The following is a 24,359-nucleotide window of genomic DNA, read 5'->3' as shown; positions in this document are numbered from 1 at the left end:
AATCCATGTGTGCATGACAACAGACTATGCAGGAGCGGTGGAAAATGCAGTCCTTCAGACTGAATGTTGCTTAATTTTGTTGGCACCCAGATGTCATGGTGATCCTAGCTATTCTGTAAAGGTTCTTATGCCACACTCATCACCATAGTATCTGAGTACCTAAGTCGTGCATTGACTAACATGACTGCCACATGGGGGAGAAGCGCATGTACTGGAGTGTCTTGTTTTGGGAGAGAGTTGTGGGTTTTCTAGCTGGAGGAAGGGGGGATATTTTTTAAATCTATGCACATTGCTATATATTTATGTTGGAGAAGGTACGGTCAAAGAAATGTGCCTTGGTCTTGGAGCAAACAGCGGTGAGGTTTGCAGTGGTTCTTACTTCCAGGGGGAGTTCATTTCACAGTCTCAGACCAGCCCCAAAGAAAGTTCTGTCTCCTGCATGGACAAGCTTTACCCTTATTGTAGAGGGGTCCATTGTGCAGAGGAATCTAGTTGTCTACATATCCTGGGATCAAGCCATGAAGCACCTTGAAGATAAGAACTGAGACCATGGACTTAATTTGAAATTATATGGGAAGTCAGTGTAGAGAGCAAAGGACAGGTTTGATATGCTCACAGTAGCCTATGTTGCTGAGGAGATGCAATGAAGTTTTTTGTGTTAGTTGGAGTTTCCTAAGCACGGAAGGCTTCATGCCCAGGTTGGTTTATCACATTGCTGTAGTCCAGCGGAGAAGTGACAAAGTTATGAATAACTGAGGCCATGCTGTACATGTACCCTTGCCACTCCTTATCACCATCTACTCCTCTTCCTCTCTGCTTCCATCCTCTCCCATCAAAAGAAGGAAGTATTGTCTCAGCAGTATTCCACGTCTCCTTGAGAACTGTAGAGAAACTCAAAGGAGCTGCTGGGCAAAAGGATGCTACAGTGAGTCCAGAATTCCTCTCTGCATCAGATGGAGAGGATTGTTCCATATCAGATTTCAGTAAGAATCAATTGCCTGAGCACAAACTAGGAAGTCACCTGCAAACAGCCATTGAGTTCATGAATGATTTCAGCCACACACCTGTGTAGAGGGGGAAAAAAGAGAAATCTAGTACTGTACTGCTTCAGACCACACACATTTTGATGTTTTACTGTTAGCTTTTGTAGAGAGAGACTCTTATCTTTGTCTTATCTTATCTTGCATGGAGCCGAACACTTAGCTAAAACAAAAATCATAATTCAGGTGTAACTCACATGGTCAAAGCATGACTCTTTGTCTCAGTCCACTGGTTGGAGCAAAGAACTTTATGGACCTAATCCTTAAGCTTCAGAGGTTGAGGTTCATGGTTTTAGATTGAGATATCAGAAGTTCAGTCCACACAGTTGATTGTTGCCCAAAGTCACCCAGGGAGCCAGTGGCAGAGCAGGGAATCGAATCTGGGTCTTCTGAATCTCAGGGCTTTTGCCTGGGATCTGACTCCTAAGATCCAAGCCTCACAACTCACAACATAAAATTAAAACATATTTGTAAGTTCTGGTATTTATAAGTTGTAGTGTTAAAAATATTTCTCTCTCTCTTTAAAACAAACAAACAATTTGCAGATTAAAAAGGCATTTCTGCCAGCAATGATGAGAAACAATTAGAGGTAGATTGGCTTCAATAGTTGGCTATTATATAATCAGGTATATATAGCTATATTTTAGTGTTGATTTTTTCCATGTAGGTAGAGAAGTGTCATAACCAACCTCTTTCTCTTCTCTCAGCTGGCTATGGCCAAAAGGTGAAAATAATTAGTTCTCTGTTGGATGAAGGGTGGAAGCAGAAATGCACCTTCTTCTTCTTATGCTGCATAATTCATTAACATACCTAATTCCAACCAAGTGTGATCCTCTTATTTCCTCCCTTTCCTCCTCTCTTTTATTATCAAAACTAGTATAAGTTGCATTTACAGAGTCATAAAATGGAACCTGCATTTTTTGAAATACCATTAGCTTGTGGCTAGAGCAACATATACTGAAATGAATGGGAGTCCATGACAGGGCCAGCTGGAGACAAAAGTTTTGATAGGAAGCCCATGTTAATTGCAAAAAAACTTTGGGGGTTCCGGGTTTATTTTTCAAAGGGTTTTGTGCAATCACAACACCCTTCCCACAAAACAAACAAATCTTTCTAGTTACATTCCCTGCCCATGGCTTAAACATCGCCATTTATAAACACAAAACTGCATAAGCAGCACAGCAGAGCTTCCTGTCCAGGCTTCTAGAGACCAATAAATGGTGGAGACTTAGCCCTGGTCTACACTAAGGTCGGGGGTCGAACTAGGGTACGCGAATTCAGCTACGTGAATAACGTAGCTGAATTCGAACTACCCTAGTTCGACTGACTTACCCGTCCAGACGCCGCGGAAGCGAACTCCGCGGCTCCAAGGTCGACTCCGGCAACTCCTCCTGCCGCGGTGGAGTACCGGAGTCGACCGCGGCGCTTCCGGGGTTCGAACTATCGCGTCTAGATCAGACGCGATAGTTCGAACTCCGAGCAGTCGAACTCGCCGCGTCGACCCGGCAGGTAAGTGTAAACGTGGCCTTAGAAGGGCAGTAGCTAAGCTTGATAGGAGTCAGGGCGACTGGAAGCACCATGGAGGGAACTTATGAACAGGAGAGAATTTGGGGAGTTACCAGAAAGGTTGCTGAGTGTTGGACTGACCACCTGGAGGTAAGAAGTTGTTTAGGGTGGATTAGGGAACCAGGGAGAGTTGTTTAGGGTGAGTAAGGTTGCTGGGCTATCACATCCCTACTCCCCATTAGCCTCCTTCAGCTCAGCTAATTATGTGCTTGTGCCCAAACAATTCAACCCCATCCCAGTCCTGTCCCACCATACAACCCTTGTCCCCTCTGTTAGTTTGTTCTCATTCCATTCCCCACATTGGGCCCTCACTGCCCCAGCCCACCTTGTAGAACAAAACAAGGGTGTGGTTACAGAGACCACAGGTCATTCCCCCTCTAGAAGCGGGGGAGCTCAGGCCAGCGGACAGATCAGGGAATGGCAGAATGCTGCAGACAGAGGGCTCTGGCTACTGCATTATACCATGCGTAATTAAAAATAGTGCAGTTGTTAAGGCCAAGTGCTCCCTGCCTGGACAGGAAAAATGCAGCCATCTGCTCCACTGTTGCATCCTCCGAGCTGCCTGCAAACTGGCATGGGGAACAGAGAGCAGTCTGAGCAGGGTAGAGCAGCTGCCTTCAAGTTTGGCACCAGAGCAGCACTGATGGCTGGGAGGACTTTCTGCAGAGGAAACCCTGATCAATGACCGCTGGACACCTGAGACACCAGCAAGACCTCAGGAATGCATGTGGGTGAGGTAGGCCGCAGATATGAGTGTCATGCCCAGTGCATGACACAGGCATGGCTAGAAGCTCCACATAGTGGTTTGAAATTCAGAGGTTAGCATCTAAAGCATTTGTTGTTTTGTTGTGAACACTTTTTGTAGAAAACAGATGAAGTCTGATTAGTTTAAGGTTTTGTTACAAGGTTGAAACCTCAGATAGGGTTCACCTAAAGATTTGCTAAGGGACAATTTATAGTTCAAGTGAGCCTGGACTAGCATCATTTTGCATTAAAGAACCACTGAAACCATCAGTGCCCCTTTCTCCTGGGTACCAAGCATTGTCCCAGTATATCTGAAGATTGACTCAGTGGAGTTTACACTGCTATTAGCAAGAAGAAAATCATGTCCCTCATCCTTTTTGTATGTTGAACAGTTAAATATTGAACTATATGGTGCCATCAACATACTTTTCTGTTTAGAGTACAAGCAATTTTGTAACCTATAAGAAACCAATAGGAAAGCAGGATTTCAATTTCCATAATAGGTGTGTAATGCTCATCGCCCTCCAGTGGGGAGGGAGGCCACTTTGCCTCATTGTATTGGGTGGTAGTCCTTGGGCTCCGGTTGCACTGGCCGGGCTGAGCTGAGTCTATGGTTCTGGGCCTGTCTAACAGAGGCAAACAAACAATAATCTGGGTTTGTATCCCCCCTTTGGGTGGGGCAGTGCCCTGGGTAGTCTCTAGCTCCCAGCCCCTCAGCTGGGGCTGACAGCAATTAACATCCCGGGGCCCTAGCCCTCAGGGCAGGGCCGAGCTGATAGCAGGCTGTGGCCTAAGCCTCAGGCCACGCAGCCAGCAAACACACAGTCTCAGTCGGATGCAGATGAGCACCCACACAGTCTAGGGGCTCGAGAAAGGTTGAGCAAGGGTTCCAATGCCTAGTTCCAGCATGGTCTGGACTTCCTGCTCAACTATTTAGCATGTGTGGCATGGCAATGGCCTTGTGGTCTCTCGCACGACTTCGTCAATATGCTATGCTGGACGAGCGTGGTCTATCCTGGCTGTGCCAGGAAGATAGTAGGGAATGCCTTCAACAGACTCCAGGCTTGCCTCAGTTGCTCCTCACTCAGGGTGTCCCCCAGTTGTGGTCCTTCCGAGTCAAGTGGGTCTGGGCACTTGGGTCCGAGATCTGGCTCCGGATGGTACAGGGCAATTAACAGTCCCTCATGCTCCCGCCATGCCTTTAACAAGTTGACAAGCTACACCGGTCGTTTTTTCTTCTGGTTGGGTTGGGACACTTCAAATCTGACCGTCCTGACCTGGCGAATAATTTCATAAGGCCCCTGCCAGCATGCTAGGAGTTACAACTCGGAGGGTAGTAGGAGCAACACCCTTTCGCTGGGATCAAAGGTCCTTCCGTGGACACCCTTGTTATATGTCCGCTCTTGGTCTTTCTGAGCACTCTGCCAGTTCACTCTCTCCAGGTTCCCCACCATGGTTAATTGCTCTTGAAGCTGCTGGACATACTGGAGAAGGCACTGTGATGGAGATGGTGCCCATTCCCAATTTTCCTGCACAAGGTCTAGCAGCCCCCTCAGCTACTGACCATGTAACAACTCAAAGGGGGAGAATTTGGTTGATGACAGGGAGACCTTCCTGAGTGGCCAGTAACAGGGGTGGGATAAGTTGGTCCTACTGGCCAAAATATTTTGGAGGGAACTTGTGCATCATTTCCTTCAGTGTCCAGTTAAAAAACACTCCACAAACCTGTCCGCCAGGGGGGTGATACACAGAGGTCTTTTTATTCCCAGGAGGCTACAGATTTGGCAAAGGAGCTTCAATGTAAAGTTAGTCCCTTGATCTGTCAGAACCTCCCGGGGAAGGCCCACCAGGGCAAAGATTTTCAAGCACTCCATAGCAGTCATTCAGACTGTGATGTTTCAGAGGGGGGAACGCTTCCAGAAATCGTGTGGCATAATCTAAGATCACCAGGATGTATTAGAATTCCATGACACTCTTCAGGAGGGCCCACACAAGGTCCATAGTGATCCTCTCAAATGGAGTGCCAACTGCTGGCAACGGAATGAGGGGCACCCTCGGTACTCCTCTTGGGGTTGCTCATTGGCACTCAGGACAGGAGTCACAAAAGTCTTTCACCTCCCTGTGCACTCTGGGCCAGAAGAATTGGACCAGAACTTGTGCTAGGATTTTCTCAAGGCCCAGGTGTCCAGCTGCTGGGTTGTCAGGGGCAAGCCGCAATACTGCACGTTGGTGGCACCGGGGTACCACAAACTGGGCTCAGGCTTCATGTGTCCGAGGCTCACAGGTGGTCTGGTAAAGGCATTCACTGGTGAATTCTGATGATGGTGGGCGATCACTCATTACCAAGTATGATCATCTTCCAGTTATGGGTCCTCAGTTGGCTAATAAGTGCTATTACAATGAGGGCAGATGTTTTCAGGCTCAGCGGAGGCTGTTGACCATGACTGGTCTCCTTCCTCCTGCGGCTCTTGTCCTCTTCAGCTTGTCGGCGAGCAAGTTCAAAATGCAGGGGACCATCATGTAGGACTTCACTCCATTTTAGTGATCCTGGGCAAGTGTCTCCCAAGTGTCAATGTCAATATTACACTTTTTTAGGTTGTCCTTCAGCAAGTCCTTATAATGCTTCCATTGTCCACCCATGTTACAATGCCCTTCTTTCATCTGAGAGAACAGGACCTAATGTCTTTCCTTACTATGCAATTGCAATTGCTACCTCTGGCGCCATCAACAGTCTTTGAACCTAAACATTGCTTTAAGCTCATAGGTTGGATTCACAGCAATGAATTAGAGGCTCCATACTCCAGTCCCACCCACCTGGTCCATTCAGTCCTCCCCCATCTCTAAATTAGCGTGACTTTTTGTCCAGAATGGAGAGGCTGGGATTTATAATTAAATTCCAATCCAAAGTTAATTGAACCAGCACTTACGAGCCCAGTGCACCTCATGGTGCTTTAAAATCAATACACAAAATACAAAGTGCAAGAAGGGCTCAGTAGCATGAGATTTACATGGAACCTTATCTTTTCATCCAGGTTATGTTACATTTAAGACTATTAACTCAGCATCAATAAATCTGGTGGGCAAAGATTTCCAGATTCAGAAAGTTCAAAAAAACAAAGGAATATGATTTTTAAGGTGTTTATCCTAATTCTTGAAATATCCAGTAAACTGACATCAGATGATCTCAAGTAAAACTGAAACTTTCTGTGATAACGGCTCAGATGAATTCACCAAAGTCCTTGTGTGTACATCATACAAGTCTTCAAAGCAGTTTTACTGTTAAAAAAAATCAATAAAGTATTTCACTGAAAACCAGCCCTAGAAATGCATGTGGCTATAAAAGTTAATAAATAATTACTCCCTCATGACACCAGCACTATGGAGAGTTTGTGACTTCCAGTTCTAATTCCACCAGCAGCATTTCACACACATTGGAATGGAGAATGTGGCTTAGTTTCCAGGAATGCAGGAGAACAATTGAAATAATCCAACCTACTGTAAATTACTAGTAAAGCATGTATGGGGTCTAGGAAAGCATGTATGGGTCAGACTGTTGTACTGAAGAAAACAGCAAGAATTTCCTGAGACTGAAGAGTCCTGCTGTCAGATGCAGTGGGTGATACTTTATAGAAAAGGAATACACCTCCTTTACAGAATTGTGCAACTTAAGGCACCAAGGGAAAGAGTCCAAGTTATAAGGTAGAAGTCCCTGAGCCAGTTTTAAGAAATAATTATCAATCAACAGCAAAAAATGAAAAGCAATGAAGACTTAGGGTAAAATATTCTAAAGCACTTACGTGCCTGAGTCACTTTTTAAAATAGGGTTTGAGCTTCTAAGTCACTTAAATGCTTTTAAAATGTTAACCCTCAGTATAATAATGTAAATAATTAACTTATGTGTGGCCATGCCTTGGCTTCAAAGAGGTTTATCTACAGAGGAGATACCATCCCTTGCGCAAGATATCTACAGTAAACATACAGTAGAACCTCAGAGTTCCAAACATCTCGGGAATGGAGGTTGTTCGTAACTCTGAGATGTTCGTACCTCTGAACAAAACGTTATGGTTGTTCTTTCAAAAGTTTACAGCTGAACATTGACTTAATACAACTTTGAAACTTTACTATGCAGAAGAAGAATGCTGCTTTCCCTTTATTTTTTTAGTAGCTTACATTTAACATAGTGCTGTACTGTATTTGCTTTTTTAAATTTTTTTTGTCTCTGCTGCTGCCTGATTGCATACTTCCAGTTCCAAACATGTGTGGTTGACTGGTCAGTTCATAACTCTGAGGTTCTACTGTATCGTCTACCAGAATCAGGGCCAAATTCTGCAGTCTTTATGCTAGAAAAATTATTTTCATTATTTTAGCCCCCCCATTATTAACAACCTTTGATTGTCACTGTACTATAATTTTAATGCAGATTTTTTAACTGCTTTTATTCCCAGTGGTAATTCCTAATTGTATTTCTAAAACAACTATACCTGAGAAGCAGGCCTTGACGTATACATTTTAGAATAGATTTCCAATTGGATTGAAACAAAAACATAAAAACCCTTTGAAGTAAAGACATGTGTTCTTACTCAAAGAGCCAGGTGCTTTAATCTGGGGGTTTCAGAGCTCTTTGTGTATTCTGTGATGAGTAATGTATATTGAATGCACTAACCATTACAATAGCATTAACTGTAATAAGTAATTTCTGTGTAACATTCCCTAATGTGCTTTAACATTCTACTATTTCAAATAAAAGTGTGTTAAATCTTACAAGGGAAGCATTAGTGCACACCAGCAGGGTCTAGATGGATCAATACATACACAACACTAGTGCAGTTTAGAAGTCACACCCCCTTAGTCCATATTACTGCTCCATGGGGACAAGCTCAGGTGCAAGCCACCATTTCCAGTGTTTATGGGATAACAACCAATTTCGTTTTTTATTTTGTTCCTATCCAGGGTGATTTATCAGTTAAAACCTTAAATCTGAAGCACTATGAATTTCTTTTTGTTGATTAGTCAGGGCAACTGATGTTAGTGATTCAGTAGGTGGCACCCTCAGTCTGTCCTGGAACCACACTGCACACTATGCTGTTGTATTTTAGATGTCACACCAACAGAAACAGAGCAAGCAGCCATGGGGACCCTCCAGTCCATTGTAAACTCTGTAGCTCATAGGTGGGCCCTATATGCTTGCTGATACTGAAGGAGGATACATTTCTCTAGCTGTGTGATCAGAAAGGCCGGGATGGGGGGCAGCTTCATTATGGGCCCCAGTAGTTATTTCTGGTCCTCAGAACATGAAATCTTGCCTCATTTCTTCTCTGCCTAAAGCTAGACATGCTCTTCTCCTTCAGTCTCTCCTAACAAACCCACTTTTCCCACAAGGCCTATAAACCCTAATCTTTTCCTCTTGGAAGCTGTGCCCCTGCCCATGAGGGTGGGAAGGTGAATAGAGAAGAAAAACAGGGTAACCCTCACAATGCATCAGCAACTACATTTTCATGCCTCTAGCCTCCATTTTCCCAGCCCCCTTTTCCTAAGATGGTGTTTGTCTTCTTCCCCCAAGTTCTCAACATTATATTTTAATCACCTCAGGGCAGCAACACTGCTATCTTTAATTTGTCACATATGTATGTGGAGCAACAGAAATAGCTGTTGATAATGGCATAGGCGCAGCTAAAGGAGCATTAGTTTTATTAGCTTTGATGCAGGGCCTATCCTCCTCACTGCTATTTTAGCAAGCTAGCAGAGGTTAATCTACATGAGCTGCAAATCACCCCCCTGCTTGCAGTGTTGACATACCAGCCTGGTCTGGATGGGGGGCGGGGGAGGGAAATCGATCTAAGTTATGAAACTTCAGCCACATGAATAATGTAGCTGAAATCAAGGTACTTAGTGAGTTGACAGCTGCCACTCCCCCATCAACTCTGCCTGCACCTCTCGCAGCAATGGAGTACAGGGGTGGAGGGGAGAGCACTCAGGGGTCAATTTATCGCATCTAGACTAGTAGTATAAACATACCCTTAAGAGTCCTACCCTTCCCAGGTGGACAATGTCCAAAGACAAAGGCACAAAAACTCTTCCACCCTGCCTGGGCTTAGTTCCCTGCAGACTCTTTACCTTACTGTCAGGCTCCACAGAGTTCAGTCTCCCTATCTTACTGAGCGCTACAGCTGTCTCCTCAAAGGCCCAGCTTTTCCTGAGCTGCTGACCAACAGGGGTTTTTTTGTTTTGTTTTTGTGCCAACTACCCTGATCCATCAGGGACAGTCCCACACTACAAACACCTTCCTACAGGCCTTACCACGGTTCCTTTCCCAGAAAGGAAACACCACCCCCCTTTTTCTTCTTCTGCATCTCCTTCCCCCTATTGCCCTGCAATCCTTCCCTTATAGGAAGGCCTGGCCTGGCTCTTCCCAGCTGGGTCTAATCCTTCATTGCCTCTCCACTCCAGGTGCCACAGAATGTGCTAACTGAGCTTTCTGGCTCCCCCTCACCCTGTCACTGCCACTGTGGTGTTTATACACCCCATCCCAGGTCCCCACTTGACTGAGGCGTCTAGGCACTGCCCCAAATAGTAATCAATGTGCTCAGGCAGCAGCAGACTCCACTGTTCTACAATTTGTTCTGCAAAATCAGGATCCCTTGAAAATTTGAGATCCCACTTCAGCGAATCCCAGAAGCAGTTTCTGTGGTTGGATGCAGTCAGTGGCAATTTGTTTTGCTGACAGCCTAGCTAGTGTGGTTAATGGGCTTCTTTTACCCTTGCATAACTTTTATGTAACAATACACTGGAGGCGTGGCAACATCCCAGCATTGCACGCTCCCTGCCTGTGACTTTCTGCTGCATTAGCAGGATTGTTCATGTTGTTCAGATAAAAGGGAATAGGGCTGGACTGTGGGAAATTAGTTATAAGTCTCAAAATACATAAAAAACAAACCAAAGGTGATTAAGACATTATTTTTAAGCACATAAAACATTCACAGAGGCAGAGTCTGTACGAGGTAGGGAGAGGAGGGGTCAGTTCATACATGCTCAGATGATTCTGTTTGAAAAACTTAGTGTAAACACGACAGAAAAGGAAACCTGAGTCCAGTTCCAGCCTCCCATACATAAACGCTGTGAGACTCTCTGGAGAGTTTGGTGCAGAGCTACTTCTAGCTACTGCTCTAACCACGGGGCACAGCCATCTCTCATCGCTTGTCTCCAGGAAGTGATTTGGTAAGTATTTGTTCTTGTTTGTATTAAAGGATGGGCTGGGGGAAAGTCATTTCTGTGCTCTCATCTGTCTCCTTGTTGCTGAGAAGTGGTGCTCGGTGGGGCATGGAGAACTTGGCCTGTTTAAATTTCTATTGAATAATCTTATGGAAGATCCTGGATTGATTATATGATACAATAAATAAGCAGCTCTCTCTTTCTCAATGATCTCTTGCCCCACTGCTGCTGCTACTCAATGTGACACATAAGGAGTGTGTAGAACAAACTGATAGTGGCAGGGGGTGGACTGGATGATCTAATAGTCTTTTCTCACTGCAATATCTCTGAATGTAGTGTATGTGGTGACAGGGGGAAGAGGGAGTTTCTGGTAGGGGGAGCATGAAGCAGATAGGGAATAGCTGTTCCAAACAATTCCCAGACGGGAACAGAGCAGCACAGCGGTGAACTCCAGAGAGAGCTCTGCAAAGATATAAGATAAATAGCATTTGCAGGTACACACACACGCACAGAATTCAGTCTCAATCTGAAAATGTAGCAATAGCAGCTAACAGAAATCCCTGGCTCCAGAGGATGATTCAGCATTCTGAAATGATACAAGCAGCTGTCTGCTCCTTGATCGCTCAGCAGGCCTGATATCCAGGAAACAGCACAGGGCAGAGAGGCACTGGGCGAATGAGGTGTAGTTCCTCTCATCCCAGAAGAGGTGGCTACAATCTCTTGCTCCACCTCTCCCTTAGCAAAGAGACTCACCCTGCTGCTGAGTAGGTACAAAAGGAAGGGAATTTAAATCCTCAAAAACACCAATTGAGTTGCTGAAAATTATGTATCTCTATGTTACGGTTTATCAGGCTGGTTTATAGGCACTGTACTAAGAGTCAGGAGGCCTGGGTTCTATTCCCAGCTTGTTCTGTGGGTTTGGGCCGATCACCCCATCTCTCAGTGCCTCATCTTTCCGATCTGTAAAATTAACCACTCTTATAAAGTACACTGAAACCTTTGATGCAAAGTATATCAGAGCTAAAGGATTCCTTATTCATTCTTATGTTGATCTCACATCCAAGATCAGGGACCCATTGTGCTAGGCGCTATATGGACATACAGGAAGACAGGCCTAGACTGAAGAGCTTACAATTTAATAAAAGACAAGACTTGATAAGTGGGTGTAACAAACAAACCAAAGCAGGGAATAGGGGTGGGAGAACTTGGGTAACTGGAATAGGAACATGTGGTTGTGTACAATAGTTATGTGTACCTCTGGATGGCCTTGGGTCTTTTTTAATTATAAGGTAAATGTAAGTAAATACATTGAGACTATAGCAACAATCTGCCCAGTATGCCCCGAAGTGTGAGGCACCACGCAAACAATGGCAATGGGGAGCAAAGTCTGGGAGGAGCTAGAGAGAATGATGAGATTCCCAGCTGCCCCTTGATCCTGCTGGGAATGTACACTGCACCTAAACATTTCTACACACTTTACCCATCATAATTTCCACTGCCGATAGTTGACTCAAAACAAATCAATAGCCACGTTAACTAGAAATGCTTCCAATGTCTGTATTTTGGAGTGAGCGCAAATGAGTCTCCAAGCCTGGGTCAACAAACTCACTGGTGCTCTAAAAATAACTGTGTAGACAGTACTTGGAAGCTGGAGCTCTGAAGCCTTGAGAGGGGAGTGGGCTTCAGAGTCCGATCTCCAGCCCTATCTGCAACTTCAAAGGGCTGTCTATACAGCTATTTATTTAGAGTACTAGCACGAGCCCCGCTGGACCACATCTGTCATCCTGGGTTCTCACTCGCTCTGAAATGCCAATGTCTGCTGTGTAGACATACCCTTAGGGGTTGATTGTCCCTCGCCTTTGAACAGGTGATGGTGAGGGAATCAGATGAGAGAGGGTCACACCAAGAAGCTTTTCTGCATCCTGTACAAGAGCCAGGGACAACTGCAGTCCGTGCCTTTGGTGGACTAGTGACTGATTCCTTCATGTCCTGCCGCAGCATCTTTACTAGCCTACAGAACTTGCCAGCAGCGGAGATGGGGAGCAGGCTGGAACGTGCTAACATGCAGTACAGGCTGTTCACTCCCACCACTTGCACTGGGGAGTGAGTGAAGAATCAGTCTCTCCTAGAGCTTTCCCTGCAGTCATGTGACTCCACACCACAGCATTCTAATTTACACATTCTGGTCCCTAGAGAGCTACTGTGCCGAAATCAAAGTTAAACAAGATGAGTTGGACCTTGAAAGTTACTGTCTTCCTAAACATCTAGACACCGTTTCCCCACCGCCCCTTTTAAATTTAAATACCAGGCAGCTATTCGCAACCAAAACCCTTCTCACCCTTGCCTTTTCTTTGCAGATAAGTTATGAAGCTGTCGGTTCTTGGTGCAACAGGTCAGTCCGGTCAGTTTCTGGTCTCACAAGCGCTACAGCAAGGCCATGAAGTGACAGCACTTGTGCGGAATGTCACCAAACTGACTGTTCAACATAAAAATTTGAAGGTACTTCATTACGTAAATACTAAGCAGATAATAGTTTGCTATATGAGGCCAAGGTTTGCTGATGTGACTAGTGATTTGGGGTACCTCAACTTGACATGTTAGAGGGGCCTGATTTTCAGAGGGTGGGCGCTCAGCACGTTCTAAAAATTGTGGTCATTTTAATGTGTCTCAAGTCAGGCAACCAATAATGCAAGCAATGAGGACCAGTAATTTTTTTTATCTTGGCCTAAATATATTCTATATCTATCTACTATACTTATATAGCCTATGGATCTGACCCAAAGCCTATTGAATTCAATTGGAGTCTCTCCATTGGATTCTATAGGCTTTGGATCAGCTTCTATATAGCTATTGTAACTCAGGTTGGGCAAATGATTCTACACAAACATGTCAGCATGGCCAATGGCATCTAAATTATTTGTGTGGCATGTGATCTCCAATAGCCAGATACAGCACCTGCAGATTCCTGCCCTACTAGAAATTCCCACCTTACTTTCTGAGGCAATATCTCTACAATCCCAGGAGATTTTATGTTAAACCACATTTCCAGCTATTTTTATGAGCGCCCCAGCTGCAGTTTGGGTGTGGGAATTGAAAGGGTGGAATTGCCAAAGGCTCTGTTCCTGCAGAGTGCTGATTTTAGTGGGATTTGAGAGCAATCAGCAGTGCTCAAGAGATGCTCAAAGCTTGCCAGAATGGGGTCTAACTGCCTCAGAGAAGAGCTTCACCAGACACCTCGACTGGACTTCTTATGACCCTGGAGAAGAGAGCATTGACTTTGGACCAGGCAAACAAAGAAGTGAACACACCCTTGAAGACTTGGTCCTCCCTAGAGCCTGAGCCTCTAGGCTAGTATCATTAGTCTGTGGAGCTGGGAGGCACTGAACTCCAGTGCAGTCCAGTGTATTAGGCAGTGGACAGGGAGTTAGGCTCTCTCAGTTCTATTCTCAGCTCTGCCACTGAGGTGCTGAGTAAACCTGGGCAAGTCACTTCATCACGCTGTGCCTCAGGAGAAGGAAATATTGGTGGGTATGGTGAGGAGAGAAGTATTGACCAGATTATGATATTATTAAATCTTTTTAGGTGGTGGAAGCAAACATCTTTTCAGCAGAACAGTTGTCGGGACATTTTCAAGGTCAAGATGCTGTCATTTCCTGCTTGGGCTTCCCCTACAAGATCTTCTCAGCAATTTCAGGATACACAGATTCAATGGAAGCGATAGTGGCTGCCATGCGGCTAGCCAAAGTGAACCGTGTAATAACCATGACATCATGGTACACTTCCCGTGAGTACAGTAACCAGCGGATTGTTCAAGTGCATCCTTCTAAACATTGGCTCGAGAAAGAATGAGGCAGGAGGAGGGGTAACCATTGTCTACTGGGTAAAGGGGATTTTGGTGTCTGAGATTCCTGAGAACCTTGAACTGAAAATTAAAAGTCACAATACTGAAAGAAAGGACAAGCAGTTCTGTTGTTGAGCAGGGATAACAGTTTCAGAAGCCATAATTGACCTAACCCCCTATATTGCCTTGCAAGCCAGTAGGACTTAGGCTGTTAAGGCTCTTTATTATTTGTATTTCTGTATTGCTTAGGATCCCTGGTCATAGACCAGGAGCACATTGTGCTAGGTATTGTACACACAACAAAAAAAATGGTCCCTGTCTCAAGGGGCTTAGAATCTAAGTAAGAGGCCTTTGAAAAATTTCCCCATATCCCTTCTTGTTGGATTTCTAAGCAGAACCCACTAAAATTCCCAAAAGTCCTGCATACAGCCTGGGATAGCTTCTTCAGAGGCTGTCTTGGCTTCATTTTTTCCAAAACCCTCCAATCCTATCCAGAATACGACAAGGATCACGATAAATTACGCTGCATTTCATGTGACTGGATGATATATCCTGCCTGGTGCATTTACAAATAGAGCTCAGAATTTGGTGAACCACTTTTACAGTTCTACAGGCCAGCCTCATTTGATGGAAGATGCTGATATAGTAGGTGTTACAGTGCCTAGGCCCAAAGAGTTTGCCATGCTAATCTACAATTCCTTCATTTTATTAGCTAGTTAAATAGCTAAACACTGGAAAACACCTTTCTTTTGACTTTTGTTAAAAAAGTGGTTTTTAAATCTGTAGGACAACATAGACTAAGGTCTGCTGGAAATTCTCCCTAAGCTTCCTGGTTCCCTCCTGCAATCTCTTTCCCTACAGACTTGCCCTCCCCTTAGTAATACATACCTCTGCCCTTACTATAGTGAATCAAACTCCCAAAGAGTTTCCTGTGCTTCATAAGGAACTCCTCTGAATCTACCTTCCCTCTCTGGGTCTACCTTCCCCCTTCTGTCCCAAGACCTAGACCAGGAATTCTGTGAGAAGAGTGAAAAGAATGTCTCTTTCCTTACAGCTGAGTCTGGACAGAATGCTCCACTGATGGTGCGTTTTCTCCTCCTGCCACTCATCAGAAGTGTGCTTACCAACATGAATCAGATGGAGAACTACTTAGAGAAGGAGTGCAGTGACCTCAGCTGGACGGTAGTGAGGCCACCAGGACTTCAAAATGTTCCAGCCACAGGTAAAGGAACTAGGGTAGCAGCATCAACTGTGAGAAAGCTTTGATGACTGTATAACCAGTAAGTAATATGATGGCCTTATGGGTGACGAAGATATCCACTCATTGCCTACTGTCCTTATTTTGACTAGATGTTAAGCACCTCCTGCAGCAGATGTTGATTGGTCTTGATTCTGACTATGTTTGTATTTGTATTATGGTAGCACTTAGGAGGCAGAGTCATGGCCCAAGACTCTATTGTGCAAGGTGCTGTACAAACACAGAACAAAAAGACACTCCCTGCCCCCAAGAGCTTACCTTTGGAGTTGAGACCACTCAATATTTTGCAAGATCTGTTAGTTGGCTTGAGGGGAATTGGTAGAGCTATCTGGAAAAGAGTGCAGAGCGACATCTAGCCAGTACCGTTAATTATTTACAGGTGACCCAAACTATTTAAAACAGAAAGCGCAAAAAGGAAAGTATTAAATGGATTTGAAAATAAATGTTTCCAATATAGGGGTATCAGTTATATGTTAACGACATCATTTAGCCAATGTTTCCAGAGACTGATTTAGCAAAGCTTTATTAACCAAGGACCTGATCCAGTGCCCATTTAAGTCAGTGGAAAAACTTTGAGGGGCATTGGACCAGGCTCAAGGATAATAAGTGGAAAAACACTGAATTGAAGGAACACTATCAAAGAATAGGCAGGCCCCAAATTTGCCCTACCTGTTACTTACTTCATGCCATGCTTGCAGCAAAATCAAGCCCTGTTGAGTTCAGTTTTCCATTCTAGTGTGAAGGTAGAGCTCTTGTTAATTTCATTTTACCATGACTGCAACAGATAAAGCTGTGTGAAATCCAGGGAGCTCAGCGGAGTTCAGACAAATCCCTTTTAGGCTTCATTTCATGTAAGGTAGCACCCTCTCCTTGTTTGAATTTTGTGAACCGAACATTCCAAAGCAAAGCTCATCTCTAATTGACAATTTTCTGCTGCTTTGACTCATACTATCACTTTTCCCAGGGCTTTCCTCTATGCCAGGGGTGGGCAAACTTTTTGGCCTGAGGGCCACATTGGGTTTCTGAAATTGTATGGAGGGCTGGTTAGGGGAGGCTGTGCCTCCCCAAACATCCAGGAGTGGCCCAGCCCCTGACCTCTATCCGACCCCCCCCCGCTTCTCACCCCCTGACTGCCCCCCCCGGGACCCTTGCTCCATCCACGTCCCCTGACTGGCCCCAGACCCCCCCACCCCTGACTGCCCTCTGCCCCCAATCAGCCCCTGTTTGTCACCCTCTGACCACCCCGACCCCTATCCACACTCCTGCCCCCTGACCACCACCCAGAACTCCCCTGCCCTCTATCCAACACCCCCTGCTCCCTTATCGCGCTGCCTGGAGCACCGGTGGCTGGCGGCATTACAGCCGTGCTGCCCAAAGCACCAGGACAGGCAGCCACGCCGCCCGGCTGGAGCCAGCCATGCCACCACGTAGCACAGAGCACTGGGTCAGGCCAGGCTCTGCAGCTGCGCTGCCCGGCAAAAGATCGCAGCCCCACCGCCCAGAGCGTTGCAATGGTGGCGGAGTGAGCTGAGGCTGCGGGGCGTGGGGCTAGCCTCCCGGCCCAGGAGCTCAGGGGCCAGGCAGGAGGGTCCCGTGGGATGGATGTGGCCCCTGGGCCATAGTTTGCCCACCTCTGCTCTATGCCTAAGTTTGTCCATACTCACACCAGGGACACAGAAAGACTGACAAACCTCAGTGCATGTTTTCGTCATTCTCACCGGAGTTTGTAACTAACAGTTTTGCCTTGATTCATTTTTTGTTAAGAATGTTTTTGCCCTGCTGTGTAAATCACATTTTGTAATTGTACTCACACTCGTCCCAGTCAGAATCATACAAGTGACAATTTTGCATGTATAGTCACACTAGCATCCATATATGTCACAATCGCACTGTGAGGTATCTGAACACACAGTCGATCATGTACGTGTAAGTGCTCTGGTGTGTGCTGTAGGCTTACGATTGTTTGTGAATTTTTACACACATAACAGGGCTTCTGTTTTTGAATATATGGTCCTAAACGTCTTTCAGTATAGCAGTAAAGCCCCTCAGGGCCTTACATTCTTCAGCTCCTGTGAAGGATACAGACCCCAGATTAGCAAATCTTTGTGTTTTTAATTGAAAACCTTATTTATCATATTAATAAAATAAAATACCTGTAAACCCCAACCTTCAACACTTACACATTTTACACCCATGAGTAATCCTGTTGCAGTCACTAGGATTAATCCCATGAGTAAAGTTCCACATGTACTTATGTTTTTGCAGGATCAAGGGCTTAGATCCCAATCCTGGGAGTTACTGAGCTGCTCCTAGGAGGTGCTGAGCATCCTGGACTCTTAACAAAGTCAGTAGTCAGAACTAAGAGTGCTCAGCACCTTGTGGGAGTAGTTACCATCTTACAGGATCAGGCCTCCAGTTATTCACAGAACACTTGTGATTAATTTTATAAGACTAGCAGCAGGAGTTAATTCTTAGAGAAAAAAAACGGGATATTAGAGGACTGATAGTATATTAACAAGCAAAGCTGTTTTGCTGGGGATAATCCCAGTGGTTTAAAAAGATTAAACTGCTCCATGATCAAATAAAGTGTACCCTCCAGAAATTCACGGAATTAATTGTTTTCCTGTGATCATTGTAAATGAGTTAGAAAAATAATGTCAGCATTATCTGTGAGGCGTCATATTAGTTTAATAAACTAACAAAGACCTTTGTTGCAAATAGGAAAATAAATGTTGGGATAATAGATCTCACTGCATTCTTGCAGGATAGTAAAATCCACAGCAAACGATTATTAATGATCATTTATTTTAATTAAGTCCTCCCCACTGATCCCCAGAGCTGGAGTTTGTCAAACGCTGGTTGTTAAAAGTCATTGTACATAGTAGTTCTATACAGTCCTTTTTGAGCACAATGGAAACAAGAGGGGGCTAGAACAAGGTATCTCCCCATGTGGACTTTATTGCTGGGGTGCACCCTCATTTTTAGTAAAGATTATTGTTATCAAAACAATGGAGTTTACTGTACTTAAATGTAAAATCTAATTTCACTTGAACCTGTCACAGACCTGGGAACTTGGGCTGATCAGTGTAAAGGCAAAAGCTCTTGACCCTCTAGCTAAGGGGTGGGCAAACTACAGCTTGGGGGCAACATCTGACCCTTCAGACATTTTAATTTGGTCCACGAGCTCCTGCCAGGGAGCGGGTTCCGGGGCTTGCCCTGCTCTGGCACTCCAGCCGGGGGCTTGCCCTACTCCACACAGCTCCCGGAAGCAGTGGCATGTCTCCCCGCTGGCTCCAATGTGTAGGGGCAGCCAAGGGCTCCACACACTGCCCCTGCCCCAAGCGCCACCCCTGCAGCTCCCATTGGCCAAGAACCATGGCCAATGGGAGCTGCAGGGACGGTGCCTGCGGACAGGACAGCTGCGCCTCTGCATAGGAGCTGGAGCGGGGGACATGCTTCTGCTTCTGGGAGCTTCTATTTGAATCTGAGCTCATCTCTCCCAGGACCTCAGCCTCAACTTAAATTCCCCATTTAAAAATGAACATGTTTATGTTTACTCATCAAGCCAAATGCTATCAGGAAACAAGTTTATGTTATAACATTTCCCTTGAGGTTTCTCAGCACCTTAATGTTCACTGCTAGCACCTGATAATTTCCTGTCAGACCACAGTATATTACAAGAAACTCCTCCAGTTTATCAAATTTATTTTTTTTAAACCCACACTCTTTTCCAGGAAGACACGTTGGTAGTTCAAGAAGAAACACCTTTAAGAGGGTGATGTAAAATGCATATTGAAAAAACAATATTCCTATAAGGATGCACCATGGACTAAAAAAGAACAGATGTTCATAAATCTGCACTTTGTGGACAGGGGCAGCTCTAGACATTTTGCTGCCCCAAGCAGGGCGGCATGCCACGGGGGGCGCTCTGCCGGTCGCCGGGAGGGCAGCAGGCGGCTCCGGTGGACCTCCCGCAGGCGTGCCTGCGGAGGGTCCGGTGGTCCCGCGGCTTTGGTGGACCACCGGAGCCGCAGGACCAGCGGACCCTCCGCAGGCATGCCTGCGGGAGGTCCACCGGAGTCGCCTGCCGCCCTCCCGGCGACCGGCAGAGCGCCCCCCGCAGCATGCCGCCCCAAGCATGCGCTTGGCGTGCTGGGGCCTGGAGCCACCCCTGTTTGTGGAGAACATCCAGCACTTCGTGGAGAACATTGGGAGCTGTATTTTGAAAGCAATGGGCACTAAGCACTTATGAAAATTTGGCCACTTCTTTTTGGTGCTGAAGTGGTACTGAACTCTTCTGAAAATCTGGCTCAGAATATAGAACAGCAGAAGCTCTTTGTTCTGTCATAGCTATGACTCTCTCTCTCTGTCTGGGGGAGATTGTAAAACCAGATGGTAACTTTTTATACCATATCAGTTTATAAACCTGATACATTTGATGCATCCAGAGTATGTCAACTGGCTTCAGTATTGTGACTCTGGATTTACACTGGCATAACTGTGAGCAGAATTTGGCTTCCATTTTTACAATAAAAAATGAGAAGGAAAAATAAATGAGTTGGAGTCTTAACAAAAATTCCCTTGCAGGGTAGACACTTGTCAAAAACACTGTTTACCTGCTGTACGCTGTTTCTTAGCCAAAAACAGCTTAGCCAAAAACAGCTAATACATTCTCTCTGCAACGCTGAACAATGTTTTATTACTGGGAAATGTTGCCACTCCCACCTTCCTCGCTCCACCATAAAACAGTAACAAGACCCATTATAAACATTTGTCAAACTTCCAAGGAGATTTTAATAGGCTTTTCTGGAGGGAGGTTAGGTAATGATGTGCTGCAGGCAAATAATATTATGTATGGAATAATTGTTGATCCTGGGGTAAGGTGAGGCAGAACCTGCTTCAGAGTGGCTCATTACTTTATAAATAATACAGACTGGTTGTTATAGAATAGACCTCCAGCCTGATTTACAGTACAAATAAATAAATGATAGTGATATAGATACTACTAATAATATGGCAAATACTACGGTAATGTTATTTAGAAGTTGTTGTTTTTCAGACTTTATTTTAAGAAATTTAAATGAGTACAAGTGCAGCAAGGAAGTCAACTGAAAATGAGCAAAATTTCTTCTTAACATACTACAAGGCTAAAGAATCCTGTATACAAGCAAAAAATAGCTTGATAGTAACATACTAGACAAGGTGATTACTTACCACACTCGGTGCATTCATTATTGCTATTTAATAGATCTCTTCAGCCAGGCCTCAGCTGGTGAAAATCGGTAGAGCTCCTGTGACTTCAATCAGTGTTCACTGGCTGAGGATCTCGCCTCTTAGGTGGCTACCTGAAGGTTAAGCAGGGTTTGTAACAGGAAGAAAAAGAGAGAGAGAAGATAGAGAAAAGAAGACATAAAGAGAGTGATAGAAGTCTTTGGGGAAGGGAGAGAGGGAGCTGATGTAGCTACACCTAGTCTATCACATAATATCTCGTAGAAGTCCTTGAAGTTATTTAGTTACCTAAATTCTCAATCTTTTTCTTTCTGAGGCCCTCTCAACATGCTCTAAAAACTCCATGGCCCACCTGTGCCATAACAACTGTTTTTCTGCATATAAAAGGCAGGGCCAGCATAAAGTGGTGGCAAGCAGGGAAATTGCCTGGGGCCCACATCACAGGGGGCTCGGTGAAGCTAAGTTGCTCAGGCTTTGGATTCAGCCCTGCGTGGTGGGGATTGGAACCCCAGGCTTCAGCCCCATGCAGTGGGGCTTCGGCTTCCTGCCCTGGGCTACAGCATGTCTAATGTCAGCCCTGCTTGGCAGACCCCCTGAAACCAGCTCGGGGGCCCTGGACCTCTGGTTGAGAACCACTGACCTAAGCAACTGGCAATACTTAAGAGTGGCCACTATATTTCCTGATTTGTCAAAGATACAAAATAGTACCTTTCTATATCTATTGCTTAAAATTAACTTGATATTTCATACCCCATTGGGGTTGAGCAGGTGAGAATCAATTGAAATGTAATGTTTTGACTCTGCAATTCTGGTTTTTCCACCCACTGTTCATATCAGTTTATATTTTTCTCCTACAGACAAAGAAATCCTGACTCACGAAGGCTATTTCGTTCCTGATCCAAATGGTTACCCAGTAACCAACTCCGTGGCAAGAGGGGATGTAGCTCGCTTCATGCTGTCTCTCCTCAACAGTAACGAATGGCTAAAAAAAGGAGTGGCAATGTGTACAAACTAGAGGTTGTATTTTTCTTTGGCAGGATAACATAAGTATCAACCCCAAAGCAGCGGCAAAGAACTTCCAAGCACTTATGACACAAGATAGACTTTTTAAAAAGAAAATTTTATTAAGGCAAAATTACAATAAAATAGTAACATACTATATCATACATTACATATTCAGGATCAAGTTAATATTCAAAGAACCTGGCTAAAGAAGTTGCAGTTTGTTTGAATCTTCATTTGTCTTGTCACAAAAGAATAATTTTCACTCATGATCCTCAGAGGTGATAAGCACCAATAATTCCCTCTGAAGTCAAGGAGAGCTTTGGGTGTTCCACATCTCCATTAAATTTGGCCCTAAATGTTTTCTATAGTTATCAAATGCCTCAGCTTTGCTCTACCAAAAAGACATTTACTGCTTCAGGTACTCCATCACCACAAATGTTAGGACTGATTCTCTTCTCACAGTGGCTTGACAGCAGTGTAACTGCACTGGAGTTGCTCTTGATTTACACTAGTGTAAGTGAGAGGAGAATCCAGCCCATAATCACTTTTTTGTACCTAGAATGTTAGCCTCCTAACTACGTTGTTTATTCTACTCTTCAGCTAAAAGACAGTATCCTAGGAAATCTAAATATATGAACAGTGAGCTACAAACTTCTTGTAGATTTAGGAGTTGAAGGTCATGTCATTAATTCACATCAGCACACAACCATTTGTCAGGTCTGGTTAAATAGCTGCTTGGCGGTGTCCCTCAGCTCTTTTTAAGGGAAGCCTTTCTAGGATACATAATCAAGGCAGCATTGTATCTTCAAATATGGGGGAACAGATTTGATACGTTTATATTGAATCTTACAGGGTTTTTAAACCAGTTGATTGTTCTTAATGACACTCTGTGCCTTGCTGTATTCTGTTTTTTAAGTTGAAAGTCTTTTTGTATTATTACTTAAAATGTTGCAAATTTTACTAGTTAATATCCTCCTATCTTTGATATTGTTAGAACCAGCACTGTCTTCAATGTCAAAATACCAGTGATTGGACTATGGATAAGAATTGCTATTCACAACTGAATATACCCTGCCACCAGAGCAGACATGTTTGATAATGCTATGCCCAAACAACCCAGCGTGGACATGCTGCTGCCTCCTCAGTGCAGGTTCCTTAAACCTTTCTGTCCAGCTGTCCAGGTTCCCAACCACCTTCTTCCTCAGTGCAAGCTCCCTTTTCCACCCTTCCCTCTGCCAGGGCCGGCTCCAGGTTTTTTGCCACCACCGAAGCAAAAAAAACCACAACGGAGTGCCGCCCCTTAAAAAGTGCTGCCCCTTGAAAAGTGCCTCCCCAAGCACATGCTTGGAACGCTGGTGCCTAGAGGCGGCCCTGCAAGGTTTCCCACATTACCAACACCCAAACCTCCAGCCTTCATCCTCCTTCCACACCCAGTGCAAGTCGATAGTTATCCTCATTACCTCTAATCACACATTAAGTACTGGCCCTTATTGCTGGGAACCTCTGTCAATGGTGGACTCATTCCCAACTCCCTGGTCTATACTGCTGGCAGCCGTTCACTTCCTCTTTAAAGACCTGATCTGCTGGGTGCTTTGGAGTTGATAGTACTCAGTTTTCCCCAGGAGCTGCACAGTATCTCACAGGATAAAATCCTTAATAGGGCATCAGTTATCCATGACCCTAACAGAGAACTTACACCTTTTTATAGTCACCTTGGGTAACTGCACCTTCTCTGACAGTGTAAGGACTGTCATGAATGCTGTGAAACCAAAAGAACACGAGGTCTATCTTACAAAAACATATGAGGTCATTCAAAGGAAAGTGATTGGTTCAACTTCGTTTTTATCCAGATGTCTGGTTTTGAATGATTTTTGGTGACTACTTTCAGAGTATGGTTATTATTGTGAATATCAGTGTTTTTTCTTTTTCCTATCTCAGTTAACTGTACATGTTCTCAAAGCAGCCCAGCCAGCCTGGGCACAGGTAAAAACAACTTTGCAACACTCATCACTGATACAAATAGGGTTTTAAAGATGCACATTGCAAAGATAAATGATGATAAATCCTATTTTAAAGTAGAATAAGCATTTCTCTTACCAATAAAATACATCTCATTTATTTTGATGTCTCATTTTATTTTGAAATAGTTCACCTTCACAGGACAGAAATGTGGAAAAAGAAATAATCCATAGCTATCTGGAAAAATGTAGGAATCATAGCTTAAATCTTTTGTTACACGTTCACACTTGTGATCATTAACATTTGTGTGCGTCAAGAAACCTCACCTTTTGCCTCAACTTGCATAACTCCAGACACAGTCATTTAATGTGGGTGGAACTTGTCCCAGCAGAAACTTTTGCTTAATTAATGCATAGTGTCTAAATGTCAGTGAACCTCCTGGACTGGCCTTTGTGGTTTATTCCTTCCAAGCTAGAGAATGAGCTGAACTCACACTTTATCAACTGAA

General features: G+C 44.6%; 1 protein-coding gene and 1 long non-coding RNA gene across 2 annotated transcripts; one reads left to right on the top strand and one right to left on the bottom strand.

The window, feature by feature from the left end:
- Positions 1-42: 42 nt before the first annotated feature.
- Positions 43-17,555, bottom strand: LOC123371323. The gene is made up of 4 exons (XR_006579763.1): positions 17,350-17,555; positions 16,339-16,433; positions 15,917-15,986; positions 43-1,064 (listed from the first exon to the last, which is right to left on the bottom strand). It is a non-coding gene; the product is annotated as an uncharacterized LOC123371323 (long non-coding RNA).
- LOC123371322 (uncharacterized protein At2g34460, chloroplastic-like) lies at positions 10,030-24,010 on the top strand. The gene is made up of 5 exons (XM_045018793.1): positions 10,030-10,565; positions 12,917-13,058; positions 14,142-14,343; positions 15,455-15,622; positions 21,745-24,010. Exons 2-5 carry the CDS (start codon positions 12,924-12,926, stop codon positions 21,900-21,902), a joined length of 663 nt encoding a protein of 220 aa, XP_044874728.1. The 5' UTR covers positions 10,030-10,565; positions 12,917-12,923; the 3' UTR covers positions 21,903-24,010.
- The last annotated feature ends 349 nt before the right edge of the window (positions 24,011-24,359 follow it).

This window comes from Mauremys mutica, chromosome 5 (assembly GCF_020497125.1).
Source record: "Mauremys mutica isolate MM-2020 ecotype Southern chromosome 5, ASM2049712v1, whole genome shotgun sequence".
Taxonomy (NCBI): domain Eukaryota; kingdom Metazoa; phylum Chordata; order Testudines; family Geoemydidae; genus Mauremys; species Mauremys mutica.
This window is presented reverse-complemented; position numbering and strand designations above follow the sequence as displayed.